Source organism: Nerophis lumbriciformis, linkage group LG29 (assembly GCF_033978685.3).
Source record: "Nerophis lumbriciformis linkage group LG29, RoL_Nlum_v2.1, whole genome shotgun sequence".
Classification (NCBI taxonomy): domain Eukaryota; kingdom Metazoa; phylum Chordata; class Actinopteri; order Syngnathiformes; family Syngnathidae; genus Nerophis; species Nerophis lumbriciformis.
Window position 1 is genome coordinate 28535001 of NC_084576.2, and position 25536 is coordinate 28560536.

Here is a 25536-nt window from a genome sequence, read left to right on the forward strand (position 1 = left end):
TAAATATAAAGAATATTACCACACTTTCAGCGGTCATGCGCAACGCAAGCTGTTTACCTTGTCCTCGTGCTAATGTTATTTATAGCTATCTTAATTACAACATCATTTTATATTCATTTTTATAGCTAGCTGAGAAAACATATACGTCAATACATGTTTATTTAAAAAAAATGCATAAAAAATTAAAACTGTACAGTAATAATCAGCGAATCTTTACTATACTGTGCGGTTATTTTGTGTATGGTCCATGTCAGTCACTTCCATCCATTTCCTACCGCTTGTCCCTTTCGGGGTCGCACTGTGTTTGATAATAATATGTCTGATATAATAAGTTACGTCTTTGTTAACAATAACAACTACAATGAATGGGAGGTACAGACTGAATGGTAAGTGTAGAGCACAGGTATCAAACTCAAAGCCCGGGGGCCAGATTTGGCCCGCCACATTATTTTATATCAGTGTTTTTCAACCACTGAGGCCAAGGAGCGGGGGAAAAAACTCATAGCCATAGCACACATAAGCATGTGTGTAAGAGGGAAACACCAAAGAACACAAAGGACATGAGCTGATGCAACCAGTAGGGATGATGTTTGATAAGAAATTATCGAGTTCGAGCCTATTATCGAATCGTCTTATCGAACCGATTCCTTATCGATCGACATTTTGATCGACGTTGCACAAAGAACGGTCAATTTTTAATGCAAGCTAACGTTTATTGGCTAAGTCAGTGTTTTTCAACCACTTCGTGTGCCGTGAGAGACAGTCTGGTGTGCCGCGGGAGATGATGTAATTTCACTTAATTGGGTTAAAGATACTTTTTGCAAACCAGTAATTATAATCCGCAAATGTGCCATTGTTGACTGTCTGTGCTGTCTAGAGCTCGGCAGAGTAACCGTGTAATACTCTTCCATATCAGTAGAGTCGATGTAGTACGGAATATGATTCATTAGTATCGCGGTACTATACTAATACCGGTATAGCATACAACTCTACTCGTAACATGTACTTGATTGGACAAAAACAAAAGTTTATGCACGGTATACAAAAATTTCGGTTCGGTACATACCTCGGTTCATTTTCGGTACAGTAAGAAAACAACAAAATATAAATGTTTTGGTTATTTATTTACCAAATTTGTAAACAATGGCTTTATCCTTTTAACATTGGGAACATTATAATAATTATGCCCACGTTAATCAACATTAAACTGCCTCAAGTTGTTGCTCAGATTAAATAAAATTACAAAACTTTTCTTCTACATATAAAAAAGTGCAACATTAAATAGTTTCAAGTCAACTCATCATGCTTAATTTATTACAGCATTTGGGAAGCCTGTAGTTGATTTTTATTATGTAAATGTTATATTTTTTATCAACATGTGATAGCAGGGACCCTGCCATTCAAAACTAGGCTGCTGCATTACTAATGATTAATGTAACTATAGCTGAAAAAATGGTACAATAGTAATAGGAGAGACTATTCATCCCTGAACACCATGGAGTTCATGTAGGCTTCATGATGCAGTTACATTATTATATCAACTATCAGAGACAGAAACTCTTCTTTAATATAATAATGTCCTTTTTTGCTGCTTTAACACAGCTCAATCAACACAGAAAAAGGTCATGTTAAATAACAGACAGACAGAGCTTTGCTGTCTGTAACACACACACACACACCTAAAACCTTTCACTGCACTTTCTGTCGCGAAACGTCACAAACGTTTAGGTGACATTTTTACACATGCACTCATGAAAGTCAAAATGGGAAAAAAAGAAAAGAAAAAGGGAAGCAGCCCAATTGTCGGTTGTAAGAGTGAGGAGTGTGCAAGATTGTCTCATGAAAGCAATGAAAACAAAGACCGCATTGGAGGGCTAGATTATGAAATGAATGTCCTGTGATAAGTCACGCTTTTAGCCTCTCAAAGGGCTGTAACAGTACGCCATAGTCATGGTTCGGCTCGTACCTGGCTTTTAAGGTTACTTTTTGATACTAATGATGTTCCATAAATTATTTTTTTAATTTTTTCAAAAAGATTCGAATTAGCTAGTTTTTCTCTTTTTTTTTTCCGGTTGAATTTTGAATTTTAAAGAGTCGAAATTGAAGATAAACTATGTTTCAAAATTTTATTTTCATTTTTTTCGTGTTTTCTCCTCTTTTAAACCGTTCAATTAAGTGTTTTTTTCATCATTTATTCTCTACAAAAAACCTTCCGTAAAAGGAAAAAAAATGTACGACGGAATGACAGACAGAAATACCCATTTTTTTTAATATATAGATTTATTTATTTAGTAGTGATGGGTTGATGAGGCGTCATGAAGCGTTTCGACACATTGTAATTTTTTGCGGCTCCAGACAAATGTGTTTTTGTATTTTTGGTCCAATATGGCTCTTTCAACATTTTGGGTTGCCGACCCCTGCCCTAGGGTTAGGGTGTCCGCCCTGAGATCGGTAGGTTGTGAGTTCAAACTCCGGCCGAGTCATACCAAAGACTATATGCTGCTTGGCACTCAGCATCAAGGGTTGGAATTGGGGGTTAAATCACCAAAATGATTCCCGGGCGTGGCCGCCGCTGCTGCCCACTCCTCCCCTCACCTCCCAGGGGGTGAACAAGGGGATTGGTAATGCAGAGGACAAATTTCACCACACCTAGTGTGTGTGTGTGACAATCATTGGTACTTTAACTTTACTTCATGGAAGCTGCTTTTATACCCAATCATGGCACCCACCTGTTCCCAATGAGCCTGTTCACCTGTGGGATGTTCCCAATAAGTGTTTGATGAGCATTCCTCAACTTTCTCAGTCTTTTTTTGCCACTTGTGCCAGCTCTTTTGAAACATGTTGCAGGCATCAAACTCCAAATGAGCTAATATTTGCAAAAAATAACAAAGTTTACCAGTTCTAATGTTAAGTACCTTGTCTTTGCTGTCTATTCAATTGAATATAAGTGGAAAAGGATTAGCAAATTCTGTTTTTATTTACCATTTACACAACGTGCCAACTTCACTGGTTTTGGGTTTTGTACAAACCCCGTTTCCATATGAGTTGATAAATTGTGTTAGATGTAAATATAAACGGAATACAATGATTTGCAAATCATTTTCAACCCATATTCAGTTGAATATGCTACAAAGACAACATTTGATGTTAAAACTCATAAACTTCCTCAGGCTGTACTGCATCAACAAGCGACATCAGTGTGTAAAGGATATCACCACATGGGCTCAGGAACACTTCAGAAACCCACTGTCAGTAACTACAGTTGGTCGCTACATCTGTAAGTGCAAGTTAAAACTCTCCTATGCAAGTTGAAAACCATTTATCAACAACACCCAGAAACGGCGTCGGCTTCGCTGGGCCTGAGCTCATCTAAGATGGACTGATACAAAGTGTAAAAGTGTTCTGAGGTCTGACGAGTCCACATTTCAAATTGTTTTTGGAAACTGTGAACGTCGTGTCCTCCGGACCAAAGAGGAAAAGAACCATCCGGATTGTTCTAGGCGCAAAGTGTAAAAGCCAGCATGTGTGATGGTATGGGGGTGTATTAGTGCCCAAGACATGGGTAACTTACACATCTGCAGAGGTGGGTAGTAACGCGCTACATTTACTCCGTTACATCTACTTGAGTAACTTTTGGGATAAATTGTACTTCTAAGAGTAGTTTTAATGCAACTTACTTTTACTTTTACTTGAGTATATTTATAGAGAAGAAACGCTACTTTTACTCCGCTACTTTTATCTACATTCAGCTCGCTACTCGCTACTAATTTTTATCGATCTGTTAATGCACGCTTTGTTTGTTTTGGTCTGTCAGACAGACCTTCAAAGTGCCTGCGTTACTGGTGACGTTTCACTCCGTTCCACCAATAAAATGCAGTCACTAGTGACGTTTGACTCCGTTCCACCTATCCGATGCAGTCACTGGTGACGTTGGACCAATCAAACAGAGCCAGGCGGTCACATGACCTGACTTAAACAAGTTGAAAAACTTATTGGGGTGTTACCATTTAGTGGTCAATTGTACGGAATATGTACTGTACTGTGCAATCTACTAATACAAGTTTCAATCAATCAATCAAAAGTGTGAAGGAAAAAAGACACTTTTTTATTTCAAACGTACATCCCGTCACAAGCCTAAAGACTGACTGCACAGTTCCTGTCTTCACAATAAAAGTGCCGCTCCATCGCGCCTGCGCTTTCAAAATAAGAGTCTCCGAAAGCCAGCGCAAACAAGCTAGCAAGCTACGGAATTTGCCGCCAATGTATTTCTTGTAAAGTGTGTGAAAACAAATATGGAAGCTGGACAAATAAGATACCAAAAACCAACCACTTTCATGTGGTATTAGACAGAAAGGAGGAACTTTTTTTCTCCTGCATTTGAAAACGTGGACGTAGCACTGCTGTCTGATTACAATCAATGCAAGTCATCAGAATCAGGTAATACACCAACTTATATTCTTGTCAACATGAAAGAAAGGAATCTATATGTGTTAAACATGCATGTATATTCATTAAAACACCTTTAACATGTAAACAAAAACGGCAAAATAAATAAATATAAATGATATACTGTATATATCAATGTATGTGTATATATGTATATGTATATATATATATATATATATATATATATATTGTAGCGGTTGATTTAAGGACATAATTCACCACACCTGTTATTTGAGTTTGTCATCATTCACTGTACTGTTCTATTGTGCATATGACAATGTTGTTCTTTGTGTGCAGTTAAGAGCGAGTAATTCGGCGCGGCCCCTTTAAGTGGCCGTCAGTAGATTCTCGCAAAGGTGGGGGTTTGTTGTTCCCGCGAGATTTGAGTTTGTTGTGATATCATTCATTCTTGCTTGTGCTTGGAAGAATAAACGACGCACACGTTTTTGTGTGTCAACTATACTTAAAGTTGTCTTGCTTTCACGCCACGAGCACAACACTGGTGACCCCGACGCTTCACTGAACGGATTCGGTGAATATTAGCGACCATGACGGCGAATGCGGTTTCTCTTAAGCTGCCCGAGTTCTGGGAAACTTCCGCGACCACATGGTTTGCCCAGGCCGAGGCACAGTTCGCCCTGCGTGGTATCACCGAGGACGACACTAAGTTTTATTATGTCGTGTCCTCCCTTGGGAGCGCGACGGCGGACAGAGTGGTTGGCATCCTCACGCACCCACCGGAGAGGAACAAGTACCTCACGTTGAAGGCTCACCTCTTACAGACATTTCAACTTTCTGACGCGGAGCGAGCTAGCCGCCTTTTTTCGTTGCAGGGGCTTGGCGATTACAAGCCCTCTGAACTAATGGACAAAATGCTGGGTCTCTTAGGTGAGCACAGACCAGGATTCCTCTTCGTGCAGTTTTTCCTGAGGCTCCTGCCTTCTCAGGTGCGGGCTTCTTTAGCCAACACCGCCATTTTGGACTGCCGCGAACTAGCTGCTGAAGCTGATAAGTTCTTTTTAGCTTCCCAACCTAGCTTTGTGGCTGCTTTCCTTCCGGCTGAGACAGAAAGACCCATGGCAGATTCTCCCACTCTCGCTGCTGCTGCTGCGCCCCCCAGGCGGCAACCGGATTCTGGACTATGTTTTTTCCACGCAAAGTTTGGGACCAAAGCTAGGCGGTGCCGTCCCCCGTGCAGTTTTCGTGGACCGCCGCCGGGAAACGCCGGGGCCGGCGTTCAGCAGTGGCCATGAGCGTCGGCAGTGCGGGCAGGCTGCTCTTCATCCAGGACTCCCTCTCTGGGCGACGGTTCCTGTGTGACACCGGCGCGCAGAGGAGCGTCCTACCAGCATCAAGGTTGGACATGCTGTCTGAGTCGCATGGCCCCCCCATGGAAGCGGCCAATGGCAGCCCTATCCGCACTTACGGAATACGGTATGTGGAACTGTGTTTTGGTGGACAGCGTTTCAGTTGGGACTTTGTGACTGCTAAAGTGACGGTGCCGCTCATCGGTGCAGATTTTCTCTGTGCTTTCGGCCTCCTTGTGGATGTTAAAAACAGGCGTTTGGTGGATGCGATTACGTTCTGCTCGTACAAGTGCAGTCTCAGCGCGACAGACTCCATCAGGCTTTCCAGCATGCTACCCATCGCAGACGTTTTTCTGCGCCTCCTCGCCGAGTTCCCCACCCTGGCGCAGCCCACGTTCTCATCATCTACCGCCAAGCATGGTGTAGAACACCACATTGCCACCGCGGGCCCCCCTGTGCATGCACGAGCCCGGCGCTTGGACCCTGCTAAGCTCTCCATCGCTAGAGCGGAATTCGAGACCATGGAACGCCTCGGGATCATTCGCCGCTCAGGCAGCCCGTGGTCGTCGCCCCTCCACATGGTGGAGAAGCCCGGGGGTGGTTGGCGGCCATGCGGTGATTACCGCAGACTCAACGAGGCGACTACCCCGGACCGTTATCCGGTCCCCCACATACAAGATTTTTCCGCCAACCTCGCTGGAAAATCTGTGTTTTCTAAGGTAGATCTCGTCCGGGGCTATCATCAGGTGCCGGTCCACCCCTCTGATGTCCCGAAGACAGCGGTCATCACCCCATTTGGACTGTTTGAATTTTTACGTATGCCTTTTGGCCTTAAGAGTGCCGCACAGACTTTCCAGCGGTTAATGGACTCTGTTTTACGTGACTTGCCGTTTCTATTTGTCTATTTGGATGATATCCTGGTCGCAAGCACCTCTCAGGCCGAGCATGTGACCCACCTCAGGTCCCTTTTTCAGCGCCTTAGCCAACACGGGCTCATTGTTAACCCAGCTAAGTGCCAGTTCGGGTTGTCTGTAATCGACTTCCTCGGACATCGTGTCACTGAGTGCGGGGCAGTTCCCCTCCCAGCGAAGGTTGCTGCCATCGCAAACTTCCCCCGCCCACTCACGGTTAAGGCTCTTCAGGAGTTCCTTGGCATGGTAAATTTTTACCATCGTTTCATTCCCAGAGCAGCTGACCTCATGCGGCCGCTGTATGATGCTCTTAAAGGAGCTGCTCCCAAGCACATGGTGGACTGGTCTGACGCACGGCACACTGCTTTTTTGGGGGTCAAGTCTGCTCTCGCTAACGCTACCCTGCTGGCACACCCATTACCTGATGCTCCTATTGCAATCACCACGGACGCGTCAGACTATGCTGTAGGTGCAGTGCATGAGCAGTGGGCGGGTGGCACTTGGCAGCCTTTGGCTTTCTTTAGCAGGCAGTTGCGTCCCTGCGAGCGGAAATATAGCACATTTGACCGTGAGCTCCTTGGCCTCTATCTGGCCATACGCCATTTCCGTTCGTTGCTTGAAGGCCGGCCTTTCACGGCTTTTGTGGACCACAAACCCCTCACTTTCGCGATGGCCAAGACGGCTGAACCGTGGTCAGCTCGGCAACAGAGGCACCTCTCCTACGTCTCAGAGTTCACGACGGACATCCAGCACCTTGCTGGTAAGAGCAATGTCGTGGCTGATTGCCTTTCCCGAGCAGTCGCGAGCGCTGTCCATGTGGGACTCGATTTTGCACAAATGGCAGTTGACCAGGCCGACGACCCAGACATCCAAGCTCTGAAGGCTGCAGCCACAGGGCTTCGGTTGTCTGAGGTCCCATTTGAGGACACCGGGGTTACACTCCTTTGTGACGTCGCTACCGGTCGGCCACGGCCCCTCGTGCCCGCCATTTGGAGGCGGCGCGTGTTCGACTCCATCCACGGCCTTTCCCACCCTGGGAGGAAACCTTCCCAGCGGCTGGTTGCTGCAAAATTTGTCTGGCGTGGACTGAAAAAAGACGTTAGAGACTCTGCTTCCACATGTGTGGCATGCCAGCGCTCAAAAGTGCACTGCCACACGCGGGCCCCACTGGCACCGTTTACGGTTCCGGAGCGCCGTTTTGACCATGTCAATGTGGACCTGGTCGGACCTCTCCCATCCTCACGCGGCTGCACATACCTCCTCACGATGGTCGACAGGACCACCCGCTGGCCGGAGGCAGTGCCTCTGACGTCCGCCACCTCCGCGGAGGTGGCGCGCGCGTTCATTGGTACGTGGGTTGCCCGTTTCGGTACCCCATCGGACCTATCATCCGACCGGGGCTCTCAGTTCACTTCTGAGCTCTGGGCCGCTGTGGCCGAGAGCTTGGGTGTGAAACTCCACCACACGACGGCGTATCACCCGCAGGCCAATGGTATGTGTGAGCGATTTCACAGGTCCATGAAGGCAGCACTTAGGGCGTCCCTGAAGGACAGCGCTTGGGTAGACAAGCTCCCTTGGGTGATGCTGGGGCTTCGGACTGCCCCCAAGGAAGACTTGCAATCTTCCTCGGCAGAGTTGGTGTATGGCCAGCCCCTGCGAGTGCCAGGCGACTTTATTCCTAGCACGACGACACCTTGGTCCGCCGGTAAGCAGCGAGCTGCTCTCCTCGATGCCGCCAAGAGTTTTGCCCCCATCCCCACTTCTCAACACGGCCTTACGCCGCCTCATGTTCCCGCTTCCTTAAAGGGAGCAGCGTTTGTTTTTGTCCGACACGACGCCCACCGCGGCCCCCTTCAGCCTCCTTACGATGGGCCATTTCGCGTCCTAGAGAGCGGTGACAAGCATTTTCTGTTGGACATCGGGGGTCGGTCTGAAAAGATCACAGTGGACCGGCTGAAAGCGGCCCACTTGGATCTTAGTCAGCCGGTTACCACGGCCATACCCCCGCGCCGGGGTCGTCCGCCCGCTCTACCTAGGCCCCATGATAATGTTATGCATCCTTCTACGCAGGCCCCCGGGACCTTGGACAGTGCAGGTGCCCTTCCGGTCCCCCCTGCTGACTCCCCGGCGTTGGTACCGGTCCGGCACACCCGGTCTGGTCGGCCCGTCCGTGCCCCTGTCCATTGACGGTTTGTTTTCTTTGTGGTGGCGAATTCTGGGGGGACGTGTGTAGCGGTTGATTTAAGGACATAATTCACCACACCTGTTATTTGAGTTTGTCATCATTCACTGTACTGTTCTATTGTGCATATGACAATGTTGTTCTTTGTGTGCAGTTAAGAGCGAGTAATTCGGCGCGGCCCCTTTAAGTGGCCGTCAGTAGATTCTCGCAAAGGTGGGGGTTTGTTGTTCCCGCGAGATTTGAGTTTGTTGTGATATCATTCATTCTTGCTTGTGCTTGGAAGAATAAACGACGCACACGTTTTTGTGTGTCAACTATACTTAAAGTTGTCTTGCTTTCACGCCACGAGCACAACAATATATATATATGATATGTGTGTGTATGTTACTCATCAGTTACTCAGTACTTGAGTAGTTTTTTCACAACATACTTTTTACTTTTACTCAAGTAAATATTTGGGTGACTACTCATTACTTTTACTTGAGTAATAAATCTCTAAAGTAACAATACTCTTACTTGAGTACAATTTCTGGCTACTCTACCCACCTCTGCACATCTGTGAAGGCACCATCAATGCTGAAAGGTACATACAGGTTTTGGAGCAACATATGTTGCCATCCAAGCAACGTTACCATGGACGCCCCTGCTTATTTCAGCAAGACAATGCCAAGCCACGTGTTACATCAACGTGGCTTCATAGTAAAAGAGTGCGGGTACTAGACTGGCCTGCCTGTAGTCCAGACCTGTCTCCCATTGAAAATGTGTGGTGCATTATGAAGCCTAAAATATCAGAAGGGAGACTGTTGAACAACTTAAGCTGTACATCAAGCAAGAATGGGAAAGAATTCCACCTGAGAAGCTTCAAAAATGTGTCTCCTCAGTTCCCAAACGTTTACTGAGTGTTGTTAAAAGGAAAGGCCATGTAACACAGTGGTGAACATGCCCTTTCCCAACTACTTTGGCACGTGTGTCTAAGTTAATTATTATTTGCAAAAAAAAAATAAAGTTTATGAGTTTGAACATCAAATATCTTGTCTTTGTAGTGCATTCAATTGAATATGGGTTGAAAAGGATTTGCAAATCATTGTATTCCGTTTATATTTACATCTAACACAATTTCCCAACTCATATGGAAACGGGGTTTGTACATGCTGGGATACAGTAAAGAGTGTGAGTAAAAAAACAAAAACATTTTGTACTGGTGAGTGAGTACTTTTACTTTATTTAGTTGTATTATACAGTGGTTAACCTGTCTTTTTTTAGTGGCAAACAAACTGGATTTCAAAAATGGACGATGTGGTGTTGCAGATCCTCCAGGAGAGCGACATGACGACCAGGCGGAGGACGAGGATGGACACGTCCATGAGTACAACACAGCAGAGTCCACACACCAGCCCGGCGTGTGCCGCGCCCTCTACACCGCAAAATGTATGTCTGCACGTACCTGTGAGTACAGCCACACTCATGTCAACGTCACCTAGGGCTGGGCTATAATGTTTTGTTTTTGGGGGGGTGGCGTGGCTCAGTTAGTAGAGCCAGCAAGTTGAGGGTTCCGGGTTCGATCCTCGTCACTGCCGTTGAGTCCTCGGGCGAGACACTTTACCCACCTGCTCACAGTTTGGTTTGAACGTTGCTTAAAGGTGTAGATGTTGGGTTTCACTCTGTAAAGCGCTCTGAGTCTACAGAGAAAAAGTGCTATATAGATAATATTCACTTCACTTTCAAAAATGTATGGAAATGGAACAAAAATGTGAAGACAAATATAATCTGACTTTTATTTACGTTATTAAAAAAGAATAATCATTACCGTATTTTCCGCACTATAAGGCGCACCTAAAAACCTCCAATTTTCTCAAAAGCTGACAGTGCGCCTTATAATCCGGTGCGCCTTATATATGGACCAATATTGAGCCACAACAGGTCTCGCAACCCCAGCCTCTACTGTAGCCTCTATTCCAGGGGTCGGCAACCCAAAATGTTGAAAGAGCCATATTGGACCAAAAATACAAAAACAAATCTGTCTGGAGCCGCAAAAAATTAAAAGCCATATTACATACAGATAGTGTGTCATTAGATATAAATTGAATTAAGAGGACTTAAAGGAAACTAAATGAGCTCAAATATAGCTACAAATGAGGCATAATGATGCAATATGTACATATAGCTAGCCTAAATAGCATGTTAGCATCGATTAGCTTGCAGTCATGCAGTGACCAAAACCAAATATGTCCGATTTGCACTCCACAAAAGTCAATAACATCAATAAAACTCACCTTTCATGCACAACGTTAAAAGTTTGGTGGACAAAATGAGACAGAAAAAGAAGTGGCATAAAACACGTCCTAGAAAGTCGGAGAAAGTTATACATGTAAACAAACTACGGTGAGTTCAAGGACCGCCAAAATTAGTAGGACAAAGCGGCGCTCGCCAAATACTCGAATCAGTGAAGCATGTTTAATATAAACAGTGTGCTTTGTAACAATTAGGGAGGCTTGTGTCATGTTTGTCCTCCTACAGAAACCATATTAAAACAAATTTTTTATTTTTTTTTTCCCCCTCATCTTTTGCCATTTTTCATACATTTTAAAAAAGCTCCAGAGAGCCACTAGGGCGGCGCTAAAGAGCCGCATGCGGCTCTAGAGCCGCGGGTTGCCGACCCCTGCTCTATTCAATGCGCCTTATAATGCAGTGCGCCTTATAATGCGGTGCGCCTTATATATGAACAAAGTTTTAAAATAGGCCATTCATTGAAGGTGCGCCTTATAATCCGGTGCGCCTTATAGTGCGGAAAATACAGTAACTTAGAATTTAATGGCAGCAACACATTACAAAAAAGTTGTCACAAGGCCATTTTTACCACTGTGTTACATGGCCTTTCCTTTTAACAACACTCAGTAAACATTTGGAAACTGAGGAGACACATTTTTTAAGCTTCTCAGGTGGAATTATTTCCCATTCTTACTTGATGTACAGCTTAAGTTGTTCAACAGTCCGGGGGTCTCCGTTGTGGTATTTTAGGCTTCATAATGCGCCACACATTTTCAACGGGAGACAGGTTTGGACTACAGGCAGGCCAGTCTAGTACCCACACTCTTTTACTATGAAGCCACGCTGTTGTAACACGTGGCTTGGCATTGTCTTGTAGAAATAAGCAGGGGCGTCCATGATAACGTTGCTTGGATGGCAACATATGTTGCTCCAAAACCTGTATGTACCTTTCAGCATTAAATTAACCTCTTAAGGCCCAAGCTGTTTACGTGCTTTTTTTTATTTCTCTTTGCTATTTGGGCTTATTGGACCCTAATTAGAATAAAAACTAAGAATGATAGTCCATAAGTACTGTCGGAGGCAGATATTTACATATATCCGAATTTAAGTGTTACTTCTTTTTATTTCATAATCATATTACAAAACAGCTAGTGTTTTTCTTCCAATTGTGGTCTTTTGGTTGTCTGCAAAACTGTGTGCTTAACCTTGAGTGAGGAATGTTAGAGAGGAAGATAATGGGCATGTGTTTTGGCTGGAGAGACATGACTGCCAGGGTGGGAGGAAGAGAGTCTTAAGAGGGGAGAGGGTTTTGTCGGGGGGGGGGCAGACCATCTTGGCGGCGCGATTGAATGTTCTATGCTGGACTGGTCTCAATGTATATGCAAAGCTTTGCAAATATATTACAAAATACCTATTCTGTCTCTGGTGGTTTTTCTACTCAGCTTTAAGTGTCGTAAAGAGCTTGGGAGCGACTTGTGACTTGAATTCCCTGGGAGGAACAACTGGTCCAAACGCAACAGTACACAAACGTGCACTTCATGTTTAGTGACATGCTAATTCTTATTTTTACACTTTTTTCCCCCCAAATTCCATTGTATGTTATACTCTTCTGACACCACCAGATGGCAGTATAAGTGTCCACATAAGCGGCCATAAGACCCCAATTCAGTAGTGTACACAATTTTGGAAATAAAAGCTAAATCACCTGACATGTCAGCTACTTCTCTTTGTTCTTAATGTCTATTTTTATATTTTCTGCTGGATCTACTCTCTATTTTATGCTGCTGCTGTCACATACACTGTAATATTGTACATGGTCATTGGTATATATTGTCTATGTTATAGACATAATATAATATATGTGTGTATATAATATACTGTACACATATTATATATATATTCGTATATATGTTAGATTTTTTATAGCTATATTAGTCTATTTATTAGTCTCCTTACACTTTCCATCATTGTAACTGAGCTACTGTGTTGAACAATTTCCCTTGTGGATCATTAAAATTTGTCTAAGTCTAAAAGGTGCTGTCCAGGCATGTGGCCACTAAGCCTTTAGAGGTTTTAAGGATCGAACCTGGAACCCTCAAGTTGCTGGCTCTACTAAAGGAGCCACGCCACCCCAAACAAACAATTATAAAAGCGCTATATAAATATTCACTTTCAAAAATGTATGGAAATGGAACAAAAACGGGGAGAAAAATATAAGCGGACTTTTATTTACGTTTGTGTAATATTTAGAATGCGTTAAAAAAAACAAACACCCATCTGTCTTTCATAATGATTGTGAACGATAGGCAAAATTCCCCCAAAAAGTTGCAGTTGTCATTACTGCCACAAGTGGTGGAAAAGTGTATTACAACTGAGTACTGACGCAGCCCATACGGACGAACCACAGCTGAGAAACAGATCAATTTTGGTGGCCCAACAATGGGCCCTATTAGGGCTGGGCAATATATCCAGTTTGTAAGATATATTTTTAAACAAGATATAAATTAAGAAAATATCGTAATATCGATATAATTTATTTCACGTTAAAATAACCATACGCCGCTTATTTGTTGTGTTCCTTGTTCCATGGGCTACTAAACCCCTCCCCTTCCTCTTTCCAAGACGTGCTCACGCGTATAAGAACATCCATGATTGGTTGGTTGTTTACTATGATGAGTCACCATTGGTTAGGGACAGGCCAATCAGAGGCAAGATAGGGCGGGTCATCGAACCAGGAAGGGAAGTCACGCAAATGTATTTTTTTATCTGAGTTTGATACATTTTGTAGTATTTGCACAGCTATGTTATTTATTTTACGTAGAAAGAATATTTATCTATTTTATTTATGTTATGTAATTCTGTGCTACTTAAACAGTTTATTTTCTGTGCTGTTAATACCCATCTTGACTAGGGATGTCCCGATCCAGGTTTTTGCACTTCCGATCCGATACCGATATTGTTTTTGCATTTCCGATCCGATACTGACCAATACCGATACTGGCCTATCCGAGCATGTATTAAAGTTTAAAGTTATTTAGCCTACTTAGTTGTCAGAATCATGTTGAAAAGGGTTTTAGTACTCTTGATAACAACTCACTAGCTGAATTAGGGGAGTTTGAATAATACACAATGGTTGGTAACAAGAAACTGACCTGTTTATTCAAGGATAAACACAAAATAGACAAAATTATACATGACAAACAGAAATGGCATCATTGAACTAGGGCTGGGCGATATGGCCTTTTTTTAATATTGCGATATTTTAAGGCCAGATTGCGATACATGATATATATCTCGATATTTTGCCTTAGCCTTGAATGAACACTTAATGCATATAATCACAGCAGTATGATGATTCTATGTGTTTTGATTGATTGATTGAGACTTTTATTAGTAGGTTGCACAGTGAAGTACATATTCCGTACAATTGACCACTAAATGGTAGCACCCCAATAAGTTTTTCAACTTAAGTCGGGGTCCACTTAAATTGATTCATGATACAGATATATACTATCAGATATATACTATCATCATAATACAGTCATCACACAAGATAATCACATTGAATTATTTACATTATTTATAATCCAGGGTGTGGAGGGGGGCGCTGGATGTAAGTGTCAAAAAGACAGCCAAAAGAGTTTGATATGAGAATAAATCTAAAGTTAAAATATAGGGTAGAAATGCACCCATTTGCAGGAAATGTAGTCTTGATTTTCAAAATTTTCTTTCAAGGCTTGCATGTCTACATTAAAACATTCTTCTTCATACTGCATTAATATATGCTACTTTTAAACTTTCATGCAGAGAAGGAAATCACAACTAAAAAAAAATCACAAATTTTTTCATACGGTGTTGATGTGGAAATGTTTGCCTCGGTATTTTGATGGTGTGGGCATGTGGCACCGAATGGAGATAAGCGTCTCGACAGACGTCACAATATTTGAACAATGATGACGAAAAAATGTTTTCTCTGTCGTGTCCGTGTGTCAAAAATTGTTATGCGCTTATTTTTTTATTTGATTTTGTGCGTGGCATAGATTTGCTATGCGCAGAGGACGCTTAAACGGTGCACAATTGCACAGGCGAGCACCTTAGAGGGAGCGTTGCTCGCACGGCTGCGCTAGCATCACAGCTAACGTTAGCCATGCTGCTACCTCTCTGCTCGGGGAGGACGTATACGTATGTGACGTATGACGTGACAGTATGTGACGTATGACGTGACCGTATGTGACGTGTGTAAGAAGGTGCACTTGCTGTCTGTGAGAGGGAGACACAGGAAAGAGTGAGAAGAGCCTGTCGTGTAATGCCAGCAGCTAAAAGCAACTGCGTGAGAATTCACAGACCTGTGGATGTGTTGAAGGTGTGCTGGAAAATGCAGAACGGAAATTACGGAGCAGCAGAAAAGTGGAATGTATTATTTAAATCGGTGCGTTGGAACACGGACCGGAGTTTTTTTTAAAACTGGATCTGGATCGGCATTTTCCCATGCCTTGCCGATACACAATTTTTGGCAAATATCGGCAGCCGATCCGATCCAAATATCGGATCGGGACATCCCTAATCTTGACTAACTGGGTTAATAAAAGTGCCACTGACTGGTCACAGTACAGTTGTCATTCTCTTCAATTTGACTGAATATCGCTCAAAAATGAATATCTTTATATGTAAGGATGATGTTCGAAAACCGGTTCTCCCGACAGTCTCTTCCCTTGACAGTCTAAAAGTAGCATGTCTTCCTTGACTTGTTATTTTTGCAGATTTATGCTTTTATCCATCCATCCATCCATCTTCTTCCGCTTATCCGAGGTCGGGTCGCGGGGGCAGCAGCTTAAGCAGGGAAGCCGAGACTTCCCTCTCCCCAGCCACTTCGTCCAGCTCCTCCCGGGGGATCCCGAGGCGTTCCCAGGCCAGCCGGGAGACATAGTCTTCCCAACGTGTCCTGGGTCTTCCCCGTGGCCTCCTACCGGTCGGACGTGCCCGAAACACCTCCCGAGGGAGGCGTTCGGGTGGCATCCTGACCAGATGCCCGAACCACCTCATCTGGCTCCTCTCGATGTAGAGGAGCAGCGGCTTTACTTTGAGCTCCCCCCGGATGACAGAGCTTCTCACCCTATCTCTAAGGGAGAGCCCCGCCACCCGGCGGAGGAAACTCATTTCGGCCGCTTGTACCCGTGATCTTGTCCTTTCGGTCATGACCCAAAGCTCATGACCATAGGTGAGGATGGGAACGTAGATCGACCAGTAAATCGAGAGCTTTGCCTTCTGGCTCAGCTCCTTCTTCACCACAACGGATCGATACAGTGTCCGCATTACTGAAGACGCCTGTCGATCTCACGATCCACTCTTCCCTCACTCGTGAACAAGACTCCGAGGTACTTGAACTCCTCCACTTGGGGCAAGATCTCCTCCCCAACCCGGAGATGGCACTCCACCCTTTTCCGGGCGAGAACCATGGACTCGGATTTGGAGGTGCTGATTCCCATCCCAGTCGCTTCACACTCAGCTGCGAACCGATCCAGTGAGAGCTGAAGATCTTGGCCAGATGAAGCCATCAGGACCACATCATCTGCAAAAAGCAGAGACCTAATCCTGCAGCCACCAAACCAGATACCCTCAACGCCTTGACTGCGCCTAGAAATTCTGTCCATAAAGGTTATGAACAGAATGGGTGACAAAGGGCAGCCTTGGCGGAGTCCAACCCTCACTGGAAACGGGTCCGACTTACTGCCGGCAATGCGGACCAAGCTCTGACACTGATTATACAGGGAGCGAACCGCCACAATAAGACAGTCCGTTACCCCATACTCTCTGAGCACTCCCCACAGGACTTCCCGGGGTACACGGTCGAATGCCTTCTCCAAGTCCACAAAGCACATGTAGACTGGTTGAGCAAACTCCCATGCACCCTCAAGGACCCTGCCGAGAGTATAGAGCTGGTCCACAGTTCCACGACCAGGACGAAAACCACACTGTTCCTCCTGAATTCGAGGTTCGACTATCCGGCTTTTATATGTATGTAATATAGAAATTGTGAATTGAACCTCAATCGCATTTTTGTAGAGAAAAATCGAAATGAGTTTGTTTTTCAAAATCGTGCAGCCCTAACGTCACGTCACTCACTCAGGTCCAAGCCACCACGCTCATGACGACAGCTGGGAGGAGATCCAAAGCATAAGAACCATCAGAGCGGAGAACGAAGTGGAAGCCAACAAGCTGGTCAACAACTACAGGGTACGAGTATCTACGGATCAGCGTCCAAACTTTTATCGGCAATTATGTGTTGGTTTTTCTGTGTCTTCAGTTTGGCTTTAGAAAATGGAAGAGCCACGTGACGGAGCGTCCTTTTAAAGACCGGTCAGAGGTCGTGAAGGAGCTTTACTCGGAGCTAAACGTGGTCAAGCCTCTCACTGGTCCAGGTAAGTAAGCTTTGATGCAGCCTTTCAGAGTTGCTGTTCTGTATTGACTTTCCTAGCATGGATGTCCAAACTTAAAGCTGGAGACCTAATATACGCATTTTATATTGGATTTTTGAACTCCTACAGAGCAGCTACACGTATTTTCCGGACTATAAAGTGCACTTGAAATCCTTTTTTTTCTCTTAAAACTCGAAAGTGCGCCTTATAACCCGGTGCGCCTAATGTAAGGAATACGTTTGGTTGAGCTTGCCCACCTCAAAGCAATTTTATTTGGTACATCGTGTAATGATACGTGTGACCAGTAGATGGCAGTCAAACATAAGAGATACATAAAGGTTAGGTGGCCACGGATGAAGCGCTGGGTTGAAGGTCGGTTGGGGACGTCTCTGCGCTGCTGACCTGTCTCCGCTCGGGATGGTCTCCTGCTGGCCCCACTATGGACTGGACTCACACTATTAAGTTAGATCCACTATGGACTGGACTCTCACAATATTATGTTAGATCCACTATGGACTGGACTCTCACTATTATGTTAGATCCACTATGGACTGGACTCTCACTATTATGTTAGATCCACTATGGACTGGACTCACACTATTATGTTAGATCCACTATGGACTGGACTCTCACTATTATGTTAGATCCACTATGGACTGGACTCTCACTATTATGTTAAATCCACTATTGACTGGACTCTCACTATTATTTTAGATCCACTATGGACTGGACTCTCACTATTATGTTAGATCCACTATGGACTGGACTCTCACTATTATGTTAGATCCACTATGGACTGGACTCTCACTATTATGTTAGATCCACTATGGACTGGACTCTCACTATTATGTTAGATCCACTATGGACTGGACTCTCACACTATTATGTTAGATCCACTATGGACTGGACTCTCACACTATTATGTTAGATCCACTATGGACTGGACTCTCACTATTATGTTAGATCCACTATGGACTGGACTCTCACACTATTATGTTAGATCCACTATGGACTGGACTCTCACTATTATGTTAGATCCACTATGGACTGGACTCTCACTATTATGTTAGATCCACTATGGACTGGACTCTCACTATTATGTTAGATCCACTATGGACTGGACTCTCACTATTATGTTAGATCCACTATGGACTGGATTCTCACACTATTATGTTAGGTCCACTATGGACTGGACTCTCACAATATTATGTTGGATCCACTATGGACTGGACTCTCACTATTATGTTAGAGCCACTATGGACTGGACTCTCACACTATTATGTTAGATCCACTATGGACTGGACTCTCACTATTATGTTAGATCCACTATGGACTGGACTCTCACACTATTATGTTAGATCCACTATGGACTGGACTCTCACTATTATGTTAGATCCACTATGGACTGGACTCTCTCACTATTATGTTAGATCCACTATGGACTGGACTCTCACTATTATGTTAGATCCCCTATGGACTGGACTCTCACACTATTATGTTAGATCCACTATGGACTGGACTCTCACACTATTATGTTAGATCCACTATGGACTGGACTCTCACGCTATTATGTTAGATCCACTATGTACTGGACTCTCACTATTATGTTAAATCCACTATGGACTGGACTCTCACACTATTATGTTAGATCCACTATGGACTGGACTCTCACTATTATTTTAGATCCACTATGGACTGGACTCTCACTATTATGTTAGATCCACTATGGACTGGACTCTCACTATTATTTTAGATCCACTATGGACTAGACTCTCGCAATATTATGCTAGATCCACTCGACGTCCATTGCACCGGTCGCCCGGTGGGGTCCCCACAACTGCGGTCCCCTCCAAGGTTTCTCATTGTTATCCCATTGGGTTTAGTTTTTTTCTTGCCCTGAGCCGAGGATGTCGTTGTGTCTTGTGCAGCCCTTTGAGACACTCGTGATTTAGGACTATATAAGTAAACATTGATTGATTGATTGATTGATTGATTGATTGATTGATAAAGTTCCTTGGGTGGATAATGTAAACTCACTACACCGGTATGTTTTAGCGTTTTCATGGCGAGTTTACTGACAGATATAAGTAAGAACTTTACACTACTTTATATTATAAATGGCAACAGTGGAGGATGAATGTCACATAACAAGAAGATAGAGAAAAAGAAGAAGCTTATTGACTACGGTGTCGGCACAATTTTTCAGGATTCATGCAGATCCCAAATACAGATCAGCAGGTACCAGAAGGTAAGAAAAGTCGCTTTTGCATAATATTGTGAAACAAAACGCCAGATAATGTCTTAACTTATACACACACCATAATATCACTGGTATGTTGTAGCACATCAAACGGTACAGCCTACACTTATCTCTTATGTTTGACTGCCATCTATTGGTCACACTTATCATGACACCATGTACCAAATGAGATTGCTTCGAGGTGGGTAAGCTCACCTAAACGTATTACTTACATTAGGCGCACCAGGTTATAAGGCACACTGTCAAGTTTTGAGGGGGGAAAAAATTATTTTAAATGTGCCTTATTGTCCGGAAAATAGGGTATTCATTTTATGACTTGTTTTTGGGAAAGTAACCACAAGTATTCTTTTAAAGTAATTTTCCCCAAATTGTTGATTTCACTTCAGCGGGTGCAAATGATTTTTTATTTGTGTTGGCAGGTGATCTCATCACTTGTGGAAATGTAGTGTATGTTGTTCTTTTTGGTTGGTGGGTGTCCCTGGCGTACCTCCTGGTGGGCATACTCATGTTCCTCACCGTCATCGGTGCACCCTATGGTAGGTGGGCCGATGCAATAGCAGTAGTTCCCCATGATTTTATAGTAAAATATCCTGCTTGTTTAGTTCTCCCTCGTTCCACCTCTTAAGGAAAGCTGTGCTGGAAGTTGTCCTGCTACTTTCTTTGGCCGTTTGGCAAGCTGGTTCACGAGGTACTGCCTTTATCCTTTTATATGTTTTTTTTGTGGCATTCCGCAAGGCTCCGTTTTAGGTCCCCTTTAATTTGTTTATGATATCATTTTCACTCTAAAGTAGTGTTGTGGAAAAAAATATATCCTAAGAAAGAGAATGCCTGACATAAACTTGAAGAGTTTATTAACTTTGCAAAGGGGTCAGACAGCATAAAGCGTGCATAGTGATCTGCAGATGTCTGGCCAAGAGTGGCTTTCCCACAGAAATGCTTATAAATTAGCACATGCAAATGAGTTACATGACCAAATCGGAGAAATAATCAAATTAGCCGGTGTGTCTCAGAAGTCATCAACTAAAAAGGAGATACTTTTGATGACCATTGCCTAGGGGTGTAACGGTACGTGTATTTGTATTGAATCGTTTCGGTACGGGGGTTTCGGTTCGGTTCGGAGGTGTACCGAACGAGTTTCCACACGAACATATTAAGTAGCCGCCTCCGCTTCCTCCTGCCTGTGTTTCTGTCAGGACTCTACACAGCACCCAGCATTGTACCACCCACACAACCATCTGATTGGTTACGAACAGAGCGGTAACAGCCAATCAGCAGTACGTATTCAGAGCGGTAACAGCCAATCAGCAGTGCGTATTCAAAGCGGTAACAGCCAATCAGCAGTGCGTATTCAGAGCTCATGTAGTCAGTGCTTAGCGTTCAGCAGGTAAGCATCAAGCAGCGGACTCTCCCCAAATTATAATAAACATCTCCCAGTCAACTACCTTACTCACCATTGTGTGTTGTACTCAATGGTTAACTGGACATCTTTATGTGCTCGACGCCTCAATCATTGGTATGTTTTCATCTACAAAACCATTCTGGGTATCACTACATCTTATCTGTCTTGTCTTTTAACAAAGAAACAAGGAAGTCACAATCTTCGTTCAATGAATGTTCTGCAAATTGTCGTCCCCAAAGTAAGAACTGAACTGGGCAAGAAAGCATTTAGGTTTTCAGCACCGAAGGCTTGGAATAACCTACAATCGAACATTAAACTTCAAACCCTAGTTACGTTGAATGAGTTTAAAGCTTCTGTGAAAGGACTGCAGTCTACCTTGTCTGTATGCACATGTGTCATGTGAGCAAGTTTTAATGTTGTAAATGTGATGTTTTATGTATTTGTTTACTGTTTTTAATGTAACCTTGCTGCTGCCCTCTTGGCCAGGTCTCCCTTGGAAAAGAGATCTTTGACCTCAATGGGATTTTACCTGGTTAAATAAAGGCTAATAAATAATAAACTACCGTATTTTTCGGACTTTAAGTCGCAGTTTTTTTTCATAGTTTGGCCGGGCTCGAGTGCGATTTATATATGTTTTTTTCCTTCTTTATTATGCATTTTCGGCAGGTGCGACTTATACTCCGGTGCGACTTATACTCCGAAAAATACGGTACTAGTAACATCACTATGAGCCCGTTGACCTTCTAGAAATATAAAAGGCAGCTCAGCTCGCTCGCAGTCCTGACTTGAGGTGAAGGCTAATTCGCTTTTAGCGTAACGTTAGCTTATTTTGCGATGTGTGTGTGTGTGCGTGTGTGTGTGTGTGTTACGGACAGCAAAGCCCTGTCTGTCTGTTATTTCACTTTACCTTTTTCTGTGTTGATTGAGCTGTGTTGAAGCAGCAAAAAATTACATTATGTTAAATGAAGAGTTTCTGTCTCTGATAGTTGATATAATAATGTAAGTGCATCATTAAGCCTATATGGACTCCATGGTGTTCAGGGATGAATAGTCTCTCCTATTGCTATTGTACCATTTTTTTCAGCTATAGTTACATTAATCATTAGTAATGCAGCAGCCTAGTTTTGAATGGCAGGGTCCCTGCTATCACATGTTGACAAAAATGTAACATTTACATTATAAAAATCAACTACAGGTTTCCCAAATGCTGTAATAAATTAAGCATGATGAGTTGACTTGAAACTGTTTAATGTTGCACTTTTTATGTGTAGAAGAAAAGTTTTGTCATTTTATTTAATCTGAGCAACAACTTGAGGCAGTTTAATGTTGATTAACGTGGGCAGAATTATTATAGTTTTCCCAATGTTAAAAGGATAAAGCCATTGCTTACAAATTTGGTAAATAAATAACCAAAAAAATGTATATTTTGTTGTTTTCTTACTGTACCGAAAATGAACCGAACCGTGACCTCTAAACCGAGGTACGTACCGAACCGTTACACCCCTACCATTGCCTGAATTCAGGGAACAAGATCAGAGGACAAAGCCTAAACAGGATATGGCTCATGACTGCTCGTCACTCACATCTACTCAGACGACACCTGTTATGATGATGTCATTTAAAATACTTAGACACCCAACAGCCGGAGCTTACAGACAGTATACGAACACCACGTGTCTATGGTTCTGGTTTGTGTTGCGCATTACTGTTGCAATCATTGAGATTTTGTTTTTCTGGCAGATGGGAAATGCGTTCCGGAGATGTTGTGAGCAAATGCCTGACTGCGAGTGCACCGGGGAGTGGGTGGAGGACAACTCACCGGTTCTGCTGCCTTCACCGGCGGAGAGTCCGGTTCCGGAGGCCTCGGAGCAACCAGCGCACTCATACTATTGGGTAACACACTCCTGTACTGTATTCTCACCTGCCACTTCATTAGGCACACCTGAGATCCATCGGAGGAGCTCTATCAACAAATTCCAACCACAATAGACACTGGTTTTTCTTTTCCCAGTGCCGGTTCTCCACGTACGTGTGGCTGCTGCTGGGATACCCTCCTCTGGTGGTCATCCATTCGCTGGTCTGCCTCTTCTCCTGGGTTCTGGTCTTCACCATCCCTGTAGCCAAGATGAACGCACGCACTCTGGGCATCATCCTGCTCTTGCCTCCTGAGGAAGTGTCTGTGTGCGCCAGCTCACAGCGGAAGGCAAGGAGGCAGGCGGAGCTTTGCTGCTTATTACGATTATTTTTATTGTGTGAATGCTCCAAAGCATTCACAAACATGGTTTTCTACATCAAAATTAATGTATTTATTGATTATAAAACTTCTTCTTCTCCAGATTTTGGCGCTCTACCTTCCACATTTTTCACCCGATTGAAACCGTTCCAACTGTTCAGCCTATTCGGGAATGGCGGACAAATTCCAAAAAAATCCCAGAATTCCAGGTTTTTCGGGACATTTTTCCCATTCAAAATGAATTGGCCATTTTTCAAACTTCCACCATTTCCACATTTTGTAACCGATTCAAACTATTCCACCTTCAACACATTCCACCATCCTGGAAATTTAAACAACCTTTTTACTAAGTTAAAAAAAATTCCAGGATTTTCCAGAATTCCTGGTTTTCGAAAGCCCTATTTCCACCCTTTTTTCTGGCGACTACTCCTTCCACATTTTTCAACGCATTTAAACCGTTCCACCGTCAAAACATTCCTCTTAATCAGGACAAAAAAACAGTTGTTTTTTGAACTGGAAAAATTCCCGGTTTTCCCGAAATTCCCAGGAATTCCGTAATAACATTTATCAATTCCACATGTTACTACTTCAACATTTCTCGACCGATTTGAAAAATTCCAACATCAACCATTTCAACCCATTCAGGCCATTCAAGTTTTTTACCATTTTCAAAAAATTCCCGTTTTTCCCGAAATTCCCAAATTTCCCATTTGAAAAGAATGGGAACTTTTTCCAAGTTCCACAACTCCCACATTTTCCATCTGATTTTAACTGTTCCAACTTCAAAATATTCAGCCTGTTTGGGAATTGTGTGCTCTACTTCAATAATTCTAAAAAAAATTCCAGGATTTCAGTTTAACTACAGCATTGGAGCATTCACACGCAATTCCTTCAGGAATTGCCTCATCTAGTTATTATTATTATTATTGTTATTATTAACATATCTTTTTGTTTGGACTTCAGCATCAAGGCTACAAGGGCAGGACACTGCTGTGCTGTTACCATGCAGCAAACTGGTACTACTACAAGTATACTGTGGATGGCATCAATGTATTTGCTGTCAGTATCCTTTTTATTGTGTTTTTTGTGGAAAAATGCAATGATGAGTGTGCCATTGGGGTGTACAAGTCAATGATATGGACTAAATACTGTAAACCAGTTCGACCAGCATCTAGACTAGGGGTGTCAAACTCCTTTTCACATGGCAGTTATGGCTGCCCTTAAAGAGCCACTATAACAGTAAGTAATACATGAATATAAATGAATAAGGATTTACCCTCATGATATTATTATATTACATCATTGCCAAAGCATTTGATCTTTTTTTTTTATACTCCGTAAAACAAACAACTGTAGACTGACAGCTCAGTTGCCACAATTTTATCACAGATTTTAATGTTGTTTTTTTACTACATATTACTGTAAATAGAAGAATGGTACCACTTTTTGTTTTGTGGTAAAATTCTGGCGAAATGAGGCCTTTTTTTTTTTTACTGTAAAATTGATGTTGTTGTTTTATCGATATATCACTGTAATAAAAAACGGTGCCACTCTTTATACGGTAAAATTCTGCCGACTGACCGGCCCATTTTTTTTATCGTAAAATCAATGGTTGTTGTTGTTTTTGCGATGTATTAATGTTAATAGGAAAACTTAACCACTGGGTTTTTTTCACTGTAAAATTCTGGCGACTGAGCAGCCAGTTTTTTTCTCTCACAAAATATATTGTAATTTTACAATAAAATGGGTAACTTGCTTTGAAATCATAAGTCAAGCAGATATTTTTTTATTTTAACAAAAGAAAGTTTGTAATGTATAAGATAATATTTGACAAACTCAAAAGTAATAGTTAATAGCTAGATATTATAATTACTTTCAAAATTCAAATCCTAAATTAAATTTCTAAAGTCATACGAATGTAGCTAAAACATGTAAAACATTATAACAGATTCAGGTTCAAACACTGATGACATCTATTAAACAGACGAGAAGCAAGGAATCATGCATAGACAGAGTTCAATTTGGCTCAAAGAGGAGACACGTGTTTTGGGCTGTATTCTAGTTACAGATCCAAACTACGTTCTAAAAGTCCAGCCCTCGTGCTTCCTCTATTT

At 43.1% G+C, this 25536-nt stretch overlaps 1 protein-coding gene across 1 annotated transcript in view; it reads left to right on the plus strand.

The window, feature by feature from the left end:
- cax2 (cation/H+ exchanger protein 2) overlaps positions 1–25536 on the plus strand; it is a 44875-nt gene that overhangs the window by 157 nt on the left and 19182 nt on the right. The window contains exons 2-9 of the mRNA XM_061924569.1: positions 10155–10292; positions 17242–17348; positions 17419–17533; positions 20210–20326; positions 20417–20478; positions 22930–23082; positions 23201–23392; positions 24386–24485. Of these exons, the coding sequence (XP_061780553.1) occupies positions 10155–10292; positions 17242–17348; positions 17419–17533; positions 20210–20326; positions 20417–20478; positions 22930–23082; positions 23201–23392; positions 24386–24485 (984 nt within the window). The remainder of the gene's footprint in view (positions 1–10154; positions 10293–17241; positions 17349–17418; positions 17534–20209; positions 20327–20416; positions 20479–22929; positions 23083–23200; positions 23393–24385; positions 24486–25536) is intronic.